Consider the following 14,423-nt stretch of genomic DNA (forward strand, 5'->3'; position numbering starts at 1 on the left):
TTGAGTGTTGCCACTTGCGAATATGAAATTGACAGACAAGAAAAACAATGCCCAATTTTTTAATGAGAGGAATTTTTGAGTATTGGAGAAATTTAAAAAATATTTTTCCTAGCCTGTCTTAAATTTATAAACAAATAAATTTGGAGAAAAAATTATTATCTTATTTACAATTTTTTTTTTATATTTCTTATTTAATTTATGTTGGATATTTCTTTTACGCTTTAAATTACTTAAAATATAATATTTTTATTAACTTTAAATTATTATTTATTTAAAATTCTGTTTGAATAGTTTTATTTGTAATATAGATATATCGGTATATAATTGAACTATGCACCCAAACTAAACTAAAATTCAGATTAGCTAAATATCAAAAAATTTTCAATCTGAAGACTATTAAAAACATTTTAAGGGCCTAATTTCTAACATATCTCACCGGATACGTGATATTTAAGAACTGAAATATTATTCGAAGACGTTTGAAATTTAAGGAATGTCTGGAAATAATTTTATTAATTTTAATACAATCTAGTTTTGATATATATATTTGCACAACATGTTATTTAATACATTATATTTCCATATATTTATATGTAGTTTGTGTACATTCATTTAATATATGCATGTGTGTATAGGTATGTTTTCTTTCATAACAATAATATTCACAAAAAGATTTAGCGTTAAGTTTATACCGGAACGAAATATAATAATTTTCTTTCTATTGCAGCGCACATATGCAAATGAAGTAAATTAATTTATATTGGTATGTACATGCACAAAAGATACTGTTAACAATTCATTTACGCGCGTTAGTTTAAGCTAACTATTTCAGTCGAATAAAACATATGCAATTTATTTATTTTAAACGAAGAAATATGTAAAACTCACACGAGGGACAACAACAACCCAAAAAACAACAATATGATTGTGATTTAGAAAATGGGTATGTAGTTGTCGATTTTCGCACGATGCTTCTGAGCAACACACTCAGAAATCCACACAATATTGCGGCACTCCTGTTCCTTCAACTTCAAGTACGCATAGAAAACTCCAAAGTGGAACTGTTGCATAAAAGCGTAAACATTGAGTTTAACTTCATGCTCGAAGAATTTATCTTCAAGCGTCTTATCTCCAGGATTGGTGCCAGAACCATCAAAGAGTGCAGCATATTCGGCATAATACTCAGCTACCGTCTTCACCTGTTCGTAGTCATCAGCGCGTGCCAAAGCCGCCAAACCATCTGGGTGCATGTTACCACAACGGGGATACAACTTGGCGCGATCATCCTTGGACAATTCAGTACCGAAAGAGTTTATCGTGATGATAATGGCACGGCGATCAGCTTCAAACTGTTACATTACAAAAATTGTAATTTAGTACTTTATATACAGTAAAACATATAAAACACAAGCTTACAGCCAAGATTTCGCACATAACGTCGGCGGTGGAACCACCCAACTTCTTGCAGAATTCATAGAAAGCCTCCAAGTAGGCCTTGTACAAGGTGTTACGAATGATTTCAATGTTCATTTCATCCAAATCCTGTTCGGAAATACAATCAACAAAGAATGGTGCCAATGGTGTATCAACCAATACAGCGTTATACAACTCAGCAGGTGTGGCAGCAACATGAATTGCCTCCATTTGTTCGAAACTACCCAATGGATGGCATTTGGGAATCAATTCAGAAATTGGACGCTGATGTAGAGTACCAGTGATGAGCAAAATGATGTTATCAATCATATAGCCATAGGTTATGAAGTCCAAGAAGCTGGCCAATGGCTCTACAGCATGATTACGGAGATGCTGGAATTCAATGACAAGTTTCTCGCGTAGCTTGTCATCAATGACCGAAACGGAAAGTGGTGATGGTTCATTGGCCAAAAAACTGCCATAGTCAGTACTCTGAAGATGCAATTTCAAATCTAAAAACAAAAAAAGAATAGAAATTATTATAAATAAAAATAAATCACAAGACAGCTCCCATGAGTTTGACATTTCATTACATAGTAAACGCCCCACCGTTCCCTTCTACTCCTCTTATTAACTACGCAAATGCATGCACGCACACCCTTGCACATTAAACTTTAATAGTGTGTCACATGACCATACCACCCCCTCACAACTGCTATTCGGTACTAAGGAAAATCAAAACTCAATGTCGTAAATTTCAGGCATTCTTGCATACTGCCAGTTTTCAGTGGCACTAACCTTCCAAAGTTTCACACTGCACCAGATTTAGGTAGTCCGACTGCTTCAATATGCCACACTTGAAACCACGGCACAAACCTTCCAAGTAGCCACCATCAATATTGAAATAACAACCTTCACTCATTTTTCTGCTTTCTTTGTTCTGCTCGCTGACTTACAGGAGATTAGATGTTGCAACTAATAAGATATTTGCAAATTGGGTGTACTTGGGTTCGACTAACACCTGAAGTTGCTGTGTGTGGCACGCAAAAAGACTACGAAATGGCAAAGAATTTACTAAAGAAATTTACTTTTTCTGTATATTTTCCAGTATTCACTTTATCGACTACCACCACTCTGACAAAATGTCATAAGTCATCACATGACTGTCATTGGTACTTAACGAAAGAAAATTACATTTCGTTCAGTTCAGTACAGTGTTGCAATAATATAACCAAAAAAAATTAAGCAAAATTCAATAAAAAATATTTTTTTTATTGTCGAGAAAATGAATGAACATTTTTTTATTCTACTGTTTCAACATTCCGAAAAAGTGTTGGAAAGCTACCCTAAACGTTTCTAATGGATAAATCTCCAATAGTTTACCAAAAGCTCCATTCCAATTTACAATTCTAACTAAAACTCTTCAGTGATCGTCCATCCCTTTCTTACGCACAGGTCTTATGAGTTCCATATAACAACTAATGATAGCCTTTTGAATCCGTTCCCACAACAGTCGGGTCTACGTAACCGGAACGGACCCGGATTTTTATCCGGCTAAGGATTGTCAACTCGGCAGAATTTTGCCGCTACAGCAATAACAACAACATAGCCTTTTGAATAAGAATAATACATATTTTATGTATCCTTTATTTATTAATTCAAAGTCATCAGCATCATTTGATACTTGGAGCATATTTAATTAAGATACATTTGTATATCATAATATAAATGTTAAATATTTTTAATATTTATTACATATTTTCTATATTTGTGAATGTTTGGATTACTATAAATATGAATATTTTTTTATAAATAGTTTAACTATATAGTATGTATTTGATCTTTAGTTCCCAGATATATTCTTTATTCATATATTTGTCTCTAAAATTTAAAATCAATTATTTTATAAATTTTTATTATAAATATAATAATGCGAACCTTCACTTTTATTAAATATGCAAACACTTACATATGTTTATCCATAAATCTGTATACTCAGCCAAAATATTTTTGTTTTTATTTTTATTTTTTGTATTTTATTAAATGTAGTCCTTAATTGAGTTGCTTGCTTTGAGTTATTTGTATTCAATTCAATTTTTAAGAAGTATAAATAAGTGATTTAAATACAAAAAACACTGTTTTTGTTATTACTAATTTATTTATTTTTCTTTAATTAATTGGAGCAGTTTTGTTTATGTTTTTACTTTTTTCCAACCATGAAGGTTTTTAGGGTTTTAAATAAGTCATTAGTCCTTGGTTGATTTTAAATAAAAAATATATAAACCCTAATAAGTTCTATTTTGTGGTTTTCGAGAGAGTTAAACGATCGCTCGAAAGTGGTGTTCACAGTAATGAGCCACCTGGCGTGTAGGTATAGAGTAATTCTGTAAGTCATAGCGGTACTGCTCAAAACACACTGCCTTCTCTGGTTCTTGCTCTTAAAAATATAAATATGATTTTATCAAAGTTTCTGCTTCCGAGAGCATTGTTGCTGTTTTTTTTCTTAGTGAAGATATTTCAGAAAGAGTGTGGGAAGCGTCAGGAAATGCATACATTATCAAGATAATTCAATCCTTGCAATACTAGGCATAATTAGCGTCAGGAGAACCTGTTACATCCGCATTGACATGTGTGCGTGTCCGCCATCAAAATGATAACAAGCAGGTTGGTTTTTTCTTTTCAACTTATACTTACTTTGTTTAAACATTGTGTTATAATATTTTATTACATTATTAAATTATATATTTTAAGTATTTCTAATAACTTTGGATGTACGCGTTGCGCAAATCGGCAGTGTTAGAAACTACATTTTAGAATAATTTTTTTATACTCAAATAATTTAAGCTACGTATATACATACATATATTAAACAATTAATGTTTAAACATTACGGTTTCTGGTAATTGTGTATAGTTTTTGTTGACATAACTACTGTAATTATTATTTAATTGATAATTAATGTTAATTGCTATTAAATATTTAATTACTCTTTTGAGTAATCGTTGTGTTTAATTCCATTAAAAACAAAAAAAAATGGGCATATATAAATGTAGGACATGATCCACAAATAGTCCCAAACATGTTTGATTATTAAGTTTGCTGAAAATACTTACTCTTTTGTTTTTAAGTATTTTTAAGTATTTAATTAATTAAAATATTTAATTATTGGACAAGTTAATTGTCACGTGATTTGCTACGGCTTATATCACATCTTAGCATTTCATACCATTTAAGCGGCCACATTAATTATTTTGTTGATTTATTTCTTTGTTTTGTGTTAAAAAGTTAATATACATATACATATATATATGTATACATATATAGCTAGCAGAAATACATAATAATGTATGTATGTATTTCGCATTCACAGACCGATATTGTAGTCATTGATATATACTTTTGTGTTTGTGTTAGTTTTATTTTATTTTATAAATTGTTTGCGTACTTTCATCTCGATGGGTTATGCGGGTGCAAGGGTGCAGGTGAATTTATTGATTTTTTTGTATTCTTCTAGTTTTGAGTTTAAAGATTTCTTATTCAACGCTCCATGTTATAATTTTGTTTAAAAATGTTATAGTCAGGCTTGCGATTTTTTTAATTCTTTTTGGAATAAAAATTATATTTTCAATTATTAATTCTAATTTTGTGGGACAAAAGTTGACAATTTAATTTTGAAACCAAGAAGTTGCGATTACAAATTAACTTTTAAATTTTTAAATTTCAATATAAAATTAAAGATTTCATTCTTGAGCTAAAATGTTTGAGGTTAAGACAAAAAAAAAGTTTTTTTTAACTTAACGGGGTATTCAAAGTGGCGTAAAGAAGGCAATTAATATTTTTTAATATCCATTTTTCATTAGTTATTTATTAACATTACAAGAATACAGGAAAACAATAAGTCAAAAACATTAAAAAATAAAAATAATCAAAAATTTCAAAAAAAAGTAGTTGATGCAGTGGGGTCTTAAGAAATCGGCACACATCTAAGATTTCAACCTACCTAGCACTCTGAAGCCAAAAATTAACTATTAATATAAAATAATTTCACAATGTCTAGTTCTAAAACTGAAAAAAATTTTTTTTAATTAAAAAAATATATTAAAAAAAATATATTAAAAAAAATATATTAAAAAAAAAATATTAAAAAAAAAATTAAAAAAAAAATTAAAATAAAAAAAAATTTTAATTGAAATGCTAATTAAATTATTTTTTAATGTTTTTTTTTGCAGCCTGACTGTAACTAAAATTTTGTGACGTTTTTATAATATTTTTTTATAAAAAAAGCTGAAGAATAAAAAAACAATGGTGGAAAATTTTTTGTTTTAAAATCTTATTAACAAAATATATATTACACTTAAAATAATTAATTAATAAATTCAGTTAATTACCTTTATTAAAATGTAATTATTGCATGCCACAATGTTTCGTAAGCAACATTTACGAATATATAAATAATCACCGCGACGCTAGTGTATAAAACCAATTCAACAAATCATCCCATAAATTAACCAATTTATCGTATTGCTGATTAAATTTATGCATATTTGAAATTAAAACAAATTTTTCGTTTTTTATTTTTTAGTGTTTTATTATTAAAGATTTCATTATTCATTGCAGTACCTATATATCAATTTTATATATGTATATTTATGTAATATAATAATTAATGATAATAAATTTAACATTTAATTAATTAATTAGTTTAAGTGTGGATAGAACGGAATATAATCGAATCACTGGATGGGCTGATGACAAGAAAAACACAAAAAAATGAATAATTAAAGGTGCTACTTTCTTTAATTACACTTACGCGTACATATTTAAGTTTTTACTTAGGAAAATTTTAATTTTTACTTAGGAAAATTTATATAAAATTTCGTAATTTTGTTTTTTTTTATCATATTGTACGTGTAAATTTTTTTATTTGTAAAAATCAACTATTTTTGTATTCAATTATTAACTCACAGTGCAATCCAGCATGTGTGTTAGCACTATGCGAGCACAGTGCCTATTAAAAGTTTGCTGACCAAATGTATTTCACGTAGTATGTTTGAGAATCGAGTTGCTACTTATTGCTGCTTGTTTGTAACGGTAAAAAGGTTGTTGCATTTTCGTTTATTTGTATTTCAAGCAGCTTTTTACAAATTTCCTAGCAAGCTTAAACTATTTTTGATTTGAAAAAAAAGAATAAAAAAAAATATTTTACATGTTTACTTATATGTATTTATGTATATTAAGTTAAAAAATGCATTTTCTCTTTTAGTGTTTACAAACTATGGACGTGTTAAAAAACGAAAATTAATTATAAATATATTTATTTAAATCTAAATTGCATCAACCTATTTTCCTTACAGCAATAAAACATTTGTTAAATTAATAGTTATGTTATTACATATATTTATATACATATGTATATTTTTTGTTTATTGATTGCATTGTGTTAATAGCTGAGATAAGTGTCAAAAGGACAGCAATGCAAGACTGTTGTAATTAATTAGTAAATTGAAAAATATATGCTATAATAAAATAAAAATTTAAAAGAAGTGCATTTTGTATATTAATATTACTTAAAGTTGTAAATTTACTATTGTATTCGATTTTTTGAATATTATACGTCAATGCCATTTATATTTTATATACACACTTCCAGAAAATTAGCATATTGAGTATATACTTTTGAATTTTAACTTTACGACTTAAGAGAGCTTTGAGGTTAGAAATTTTGAGGTGTATTTTTTTATATAGCTTTTTGATATAAAACTGAATTTAAGTAGTGTCGGCAGTTAAAGGAAGATAAAATATTTCTTTTTGGTTTTTTAAATCAATAAATCAACCAACAAAATGCTAATATTAAACTTTAACTAAAATTATTTACTTGTGTACAGCAATTTGATATTTAATTTTTTAAATTTATGTTTGTATATATGTATATATATTCGATGTGTAAAAAGTAACACTTTTACACTAATGAAAACTGTTTTACATACACATACATACATATATATATAAACTTTAGCATAAATTACTATTTCGTATATGTTTTTGTTTAATATTACAAACACTGGCAGCGCAAATGATATTCACAACAACAATAAGCTTTTGCAATGTGTGCTTATTTTGACATCTAGCAAAATTCCCTTACTGTTTTGTTTGCTTTTGAATTTAAATGACGTACATATGTAAGTGGTAGTTAAAAATATTGTGAAATATGTTGAAATTCGCTGATTTTCAAACCACATAGCACATTTCTTTATATTTTTAATTTTTTTGTATATAATTTTTTATTTTTTTATATATAATTTTTTTATTTTTTATTATAATTTTAATTTTTTATATATAATTTTTTATTTATATATATTTTTTTTTATTTATACTTTTCTTTCATATAATATTTTTATTTTTTTTTTACCATGCACACATTGAGATTCGTTTAATTTGTATGTAACAGCTCACACGCACGTACTTACTGGTTTATATTACATCTAAAGGCTTTGCGTAAATTAAAATGGTAATAATTTTCCACAAATATTTTTATTTTTTTCATGTAAGCTCAACGTATAAGGCTTGCCAAAGTAATTTATTTTTTTACAACGCAACTCAAATAAAGTTTTTTTTTATTTTTTTCCTTCTTTTTCAAAATGCATTATTTAATTATTTGGGTTGAAATTAAATATTCAGAGTGGCTTTGAACGCTTTATTGAAGCGTTTTTTTTAATATTTTCGCATTTGCGTAAATTACTTGAACTGAAAATTGTTTGTTAGTATTTTGTTTAATCTACAGCTGCTATTATTATTAATAACAACAATCTAACGCAAATATTGGCTGAAACAAGCTACAATTACCAATACATTTAATAATAAATAGTACATTTGATTTAGTGTGGTGTGGGTGTATTATTTTTTCTTTTAGTAAATAAATGCTAATGTTGCTTTCGCCGCTTTAATGTCATACATATAATGCTTGTAGTGCTGCATTTTTTATATATATTTAAAATAGCAAGGTTAAATGCATAAGTGAGGTTATATCCACTTGTGAATTTCCATAAATCAGTTTTTTTTGTTTACATATGGAATTTATAAAGTTAAAATATTTGAAAAAATAATTTAAAAAATTAAAAAAAATTGAAAATAATACGCAATCCTTAATTGCAATAATTTGTTAAAATAATTTTACATCTTTTATATAGATCATTTTAACATATATTTTCACACATAATAGCTAAAACTTCGCATTAGCAAAAAAATGTATTCAAAGAGCACAAATGCAACACTACAAACTGTATATGTATCTAGATACATATGTATATAAGGCGATGCAAAATTAAATTTAAACTCTTGCTTTGCAAATTCCACTCAGCTTCTTAGTAAAGCATTACTTTCACTTCAGCATAAAAAGCGGTTTCTGTATTCCTTCGTATTACTTGCATTAAAAATCGTATATTTTATTCTTACACCCTTCGATTTGCGTATTTTAATTTTCCACTTTCTACATTTTCCGACAATAAACAATCGTATAAATTTCACTTAAGACAATACACAAACTCCGACCCAACGCTATTCCTACTACAAACACGTGGGTGAAATGAGCATTTGATAATTGGTCATTGCTTATCAAAGTCATTTCACTTTATAACTCGCTTACCTAATTGAAATCGCTACAAATTATACACCTCTAGCCTCGTCGCGCATTAAAATTTCGCTGCTCGTCCGACCTACAATTTCATTCGCTTGCACTTTGGTTACTGCCGTTATGCCTTTACGGTTGCTGCTGCTGTTGCTGCATATTTTGTAGTTGCACCTGCGTCTATTGCTCCTAAACATAGGTGGCCACCGCAGGTGTATTTGAGGAAGTGGCGGCTTGTGTGGGCGCTGGTGGCGCGGTCGGCGATTGATGCGCTGCTGGCGTGTTGTTTATGGGCTGTGGACTGACGGGCGGTTGCAGCTTGCCCGGCACATACTGACCAATGAAGGAACCATCCTCGGTGAATTGAGCTGCAAAGTGAGATGAAAGGGAGTGGAGTTAGTTGCTTTATATGCATGTGAGTGTGTGTGTAGGTAATTAATTGGTTAATTTAAAGCATGAAGGTGGGGAAAGTTGTGTTGTTAAGCCTTCAACCGGTGAGAATCAGTTGACCAGGAGATGGCAGAAATTAGTTTGCGACTTTTGCATGGTCGCGGTGATGTTGTGTTTATTAAAATATATATTTTTGTTTTTCTTTTTATTTTTATTTTTAATATCATTATTACTTTTTTTTTTTAATGATAACGCAATTCCTTCTTTTTTTATAATGTTTTTTAATAATTAATCGTGGTTAGAAGAATGGATTTTGTTTATTGTTAGTGTAACAAAATTAGGGTAACTACACAATACTGAAGTAATTTCAGCTATGACGTAATAAAAACTAAAAACCAAAAATCAAAACAATTAAAAATAAATAGTGATGGTAATTAATGAAAAAATAACAACAAGTATCATAATAAAAAATAAAAAATTCATAACAAATAAAAAGTAATAACAGTAAAAAAAAAAATAATAACAATAATAAAAATAAAAAAAAAATAATAATAATAAATATAAAAAAGTAATATAATATCTACAACAAAAAAAAAAAATAAAAAATCGAGATAATTGATTAAAAAAATAATATATTAAAAATTATAATATAAATAAAAAGTAATAATAATAGTATTAAAAATATTTAAAAAAAGATTCAAAAGTAAAATAAATACTACTAAAAGATTAAAAAAAAGTATAATTTTATTTTTTATTTTACTTTATATTTTACTTATTTTTATAATTCTTTATTATTATATATATATATTTTATTTAAATAAAAAAAATAACAAAAAATTAAAAAAAATTATATATAAAAAAATAATAACATAACCATGTCTTGGTAAAATAAAAAATCAATAAAATAATTATTCCAACTCAAAACATTAAAATATAAATATATGTATAAACAAATACTAAACAATATTCTCCAAGTCATGCCATGCAAATTTTCGAATCTACACTAATAATAAAGTCTATGAAATTAAAATGCTTACCTTATTTACGTATTTATGTTCATTTACAACATTAAAACGAAAGTGCGAAATTATTTTAGCGGTACGAAATCAAAATTAATATGTTGCTAAAAAATGAAATGGAAATTTAAAAATAATACTTTTAAATATCCGAAATAGCTAAAATTATCTAAAATCTTTAAATTAAAACTTGTAATTTTAATAAATTATTATTTATAAATGAAAGTTTTCAAATAGTAGTTTCAAAAAATATAATTCCAAAGTGATACTTTGAAAATCTAACCTCCAAAAATTATTAAAAAAAAATAAAAAAAAAAAATTAAAAAAAATATTTCATAAAATTATATAATCATACATATTGCAGATTTATGTCCATATCATGTATATATCTGATATTATACGAAACATGTAAGGTTATGTAAGCGCTATTTTTGCCTATTTTACCATAGACTTTTCTCTTAAGTTAAGTTGATCTAAACACCATGTCCCTGCCAATAAACAAACCTATATGGGTATAACAAAAAAAGTGTGTTGTTGTTTTTCCATGTGTTACACATTTTCGTTTTTCATTTATTTATTATTAAATTCATTCATTTTAAGTGTTTTGTTTAATACGAAAATGATAGGTACACAAATAGCTTATTTTTTAAAAAAATGTTCTTCTTTACTCCTCTTATTGTTGTTGTTTAATTTACATAATTATTACAAAACGATTCGATTGTTTGTTTTCTTCATTAACTTTAACACTATTGCTAAAATTACGCATTAAAAACACTAACTTTATATATAAAAGAGAGAGAGAGAGAGAGTAAAAAATTTAAATGAAAGAGTACACAAATACAAGTATGTTAACTAAAAACTAAACAAAGAAAATTAAAATAAAAAATTATATTAAATCAACACATACATTTTCATAAAAAAAAACATAAAAATAAATTAAAATAAAAATATTGTTGTACGGTATAAAAGCAATTATAAGATTTTACATTTTAATTTTTTATAAAACATACTTTAAACTATATATAGTTAAAAAAAAATACAAGAGAGAGTTGCAAATATGTCTACGCATAGGCGCACCCCGCTTTTTCACTCGGTGCTGCTTTCATTATCATCCGCTTAAGCGCGTTTATGTGGCTGTGTGTGCGTGTGTGGATGAGTTTAATATTTATTTATATATTTATATGTATACTTATTGCCATAAAATTAAATAACGGTTTCGCGTTTGCAATTCAGTAGTTTAGTTTGTTTTAGTATTATACAAAAAATAACTGTTTCGGTTTATTTCATTTCTCGTGCTTAATTTGATGAGAGAGATTCAGAGCTGCATCGTTTTGATTTAAAAAAAAATTGCTTATTTTTATTTCTTTTATGTTTCGCTACTAGCTGCGTTCTGTTTGGCAGTAATCAAAACTTGTTGTTGTTGTTGGTTGGTAGCTAATTTTGCTGTTGTCGTGCCCGTGAAGGTTGTTGGCGCTCTTTATGTCATGGTTGTGTCGAGACGACGGTTGCGAATACATAAATGGTTTAAACTTAAAGTGATTGCAATCAAAGTCCTTTACGTCCATATTGGCCAATAAAAGAGCCGTCTTCGTTTAAGCCTACGCATAGCATAAACACATATGCAATTATTTACATATTTGTGATTGTGATTTTATATGCGTTGTTGTTGTTGGTGGGCGGTTGGTTTGTTGATTTTTTTGGTGTTTTATAATAAAAGTAAAAGAAAGGTATGACAACGAAAAAATAATAAATATATTTAATAAACTGAAAACGAAATTAACAAAATATGCAAAGTACATAAAAGAATAAATATGTTGTATATTAGGGTGTCCGTTAGTTCTCAAGTTGATTTTTTGCCTTAAAAAAATTATCCAACGCAAAAAAACTCTATATGTTAAATTTAAACCGTGTCTAAATGGTGTTTCTCATTCCATGTATTTAGCATGACATTTTTTCAATTTTGCTTTAAGGGGTCACATGGGTCCACGGGTTCCAAAAATCGATTTTTTTTGTCTTATAAAATTCTACAACTTCTAGAATATTGTCCGAAATTTTCAGGTTGATCCGAGTAATAGTGTTGGAGATAAAGCCTTGAGAACTTGTACGCTCGAGGCTAGCAAGGCTAAGTTTGCCTTCTTTGAACGCTTTTTTCTCGAAACTGTATTTTTGAAGTCGGTTGGCAAGATTTCTTGAGAACTACTCAACCGATCTTCTTGAAATTTTACACAGGTCTTTGAGATACAATTCTTAAAGATTTGGACGAAGGATTCTTTTTGGATTACAACTATTTGAAAAGAAAATGTCGCGAAATCTTTAATTTTTTGTAAAAATGCCTGCCAAACCCCAATTTTCAGTTTTTTTCCATTCGTTCTATAATAAATTAACTTTTTACCTAAAACACGCATTTCTTCACTTTGGGTGATCCTGTAAGGAATTATCCTGCCAACATGGGCATATTTTTCTTCCGAAGGTTCACCGGAAATGGCGCTGCAGTGACCGAGTTTAAAATATTTTTTCCAAAAATTTCAGAATTTCTTTGTTAATAGTGTGTGTTTTTAAGAATAATAAATTCTAATAAAATATTTCATTTTTTAAATGAGAAAAAAAAAATTGTTGAAAAAGGCTGTTTTTCACCCGACGAAACTGAAACCCATGTAATGCCTTAAACAAATAAATCTGTAATATTAAAAAACTGATATTCTAGTACAAAATTTTTCGACCAATAAAAAAAGGTCTCGAGTGTTTTTTTCCAAAACAACCCTTTAAATGTTATACAGTTATGAATTAAGCATCCTTCCATATGATTTAACACATACTGCGTTGCTCATACGACATGGTGTACTATATGAATGCAGTACATTGCATGCATAACTGCGTATAACTTTTAAAAGACTATTTTTATGGAAAAAAATAAAATAATTAAACCCTTTTTTGTAGAGCCATTAGAATATTTCTATTTAAACAGTGTAGGGTTATTTGCTTTTGAGATGAAAAACTTTTTGGTCAAAAAATATCATATAAAAGAAGCTATTTAATGAAAGTAAAATGATTCAGGCACAATTTAAATTCAAAATAAAGAGCTTGTTTATGTTGGATCCTTCTTTTAGACAAAAACTGAAACTACAGGATGCGTTCGCAAAAAAAAATATCAACCTGCGAAATAATGGACACCCTAATATATACGGTAATAAATTTGTAAATACATACATATATTACAAAGTGAACGAAACGTAAACATAAAATACAACGTGTCAATAACAGTAATATATAGGTATGCATAATTGTAACAATAATTTTATGTTGGTTTAATTTTATTGTTGTTATTGAGGTGAGAGCGCACAAACAAACTGTTATAAATTGTGTAAAGAAACGTACTGTGAGGCGGCGTACAATGCGAGCAAAATGACAAAAAAAGCATATATTCACATATGCATACACATAGCTATATAAACAGATCGCCCTCAATGAGTCTCGTATATACTTATATATTTTTCGAATATGATATGCAGCTGCGAAGCGCTAAACCGTTTAAAAGGCTTGTAGTGTGTAATGTGTATGCTATCCAATATTTATATGTATCATTTGCTTGCTGTTAACTACCGTTATTGGTTTTGCGGTCAATAATTTATGGTTTTAAATTTCATTAAAATTTTCAGTTTATTTTTCTCTGCATATGATAATGAAAATGAGCTGCTACATTAAATATATAAAAATGTATATGAATTTAAAGGCCGATGCAACCGCTTGTCACTAATGAAATGAATTAAATGATAGTTGCAATTACAAAGGCGGCAAGTAAAGGTTTAATTTACAAAAAATTACGGAGCAAAGACATGTTTTTTTAAGTATACTGTTAAATTTACAGTTGAAAAGAGAATTGAAAAATGTCCGAAATAGGCCTTTATTTAGAACTGGGGTTATATCTACTTCTGAATTGAAAAAAAAAATCGATTTTTGTATTTATGTGTCGAATATACATG

General features: G+C 27.6%; 2 protein-coding genes across 5 annotated transcripts in view; both read right to left on the reverse strand.

Moving 5' to 3' along the window:
- Positions 1–542: 542 nt before the first annotated feature.
- LOC120774336 (V-type proton ATPase subunit d 1) lies at positions 543–2,561 on the reverse strand. Its single transcript, XM_040103895.1, has 3 exons — positions 2,212–2,561; positions 1,417–1,925; positions 543–1,349 (listed from the first exon to the last, which is right to left on the reverse strand). The coding sequence occupies exons 1-3, from the start codon at positions 2,333–2,335 to the stop codon at positions 933–935; spliced, it is 1,050 nt and encodes a 349-aa protein (XP_039959829.1). The 5' UTR covers positions 2,336–2,561; the 3' UTR covers positions 543–932.
- A 6,327-nt stretch (positions 2,562–8,888) lies between these two features.
- Positions 8,889–14,423, reverse strand: part of LOC120775552 (neuroglian) — a 156,333-nt gene continuing 150,798 nt past the window's right edge. For 3 of the 4 annotated variants that reach the window (XR_005705339.1, XR_005705338.1, XM_040105780.1), the window contains one exon: positions 11,410–12,041. Coding sequence is in view for 2 of the 4 variants with exons in the window: in XM_040105780.1 (XP_039961714.1) it covers positions 11,989–12,041 (53 nt within the window). In the remaining 2 variants the exon portion in view is untranslated. Of the gene's footprint in view, positions 9,406–11,409; positions 12,042–14,423 lie in introns of those variants that run through there. The other variant, XM_040105779.1, reaches the window with a different exon arrangement.

The sequence above is a fragment of the Bactrocera tryoni genome, chromosome 4 (assembly GCF_016617805.1).
Source record: "Bactrocera tryoni isolate S06 chromosome 4, CSIRO_BtryS06_freeze2, whole genome shotgun sequence".
Lineage (NCBI taxonomy): Eukaryota > Metazoa > Arthropoda > Insecta > Diptera > Tephritidae > Bactrocera > Bactrocera tryoni.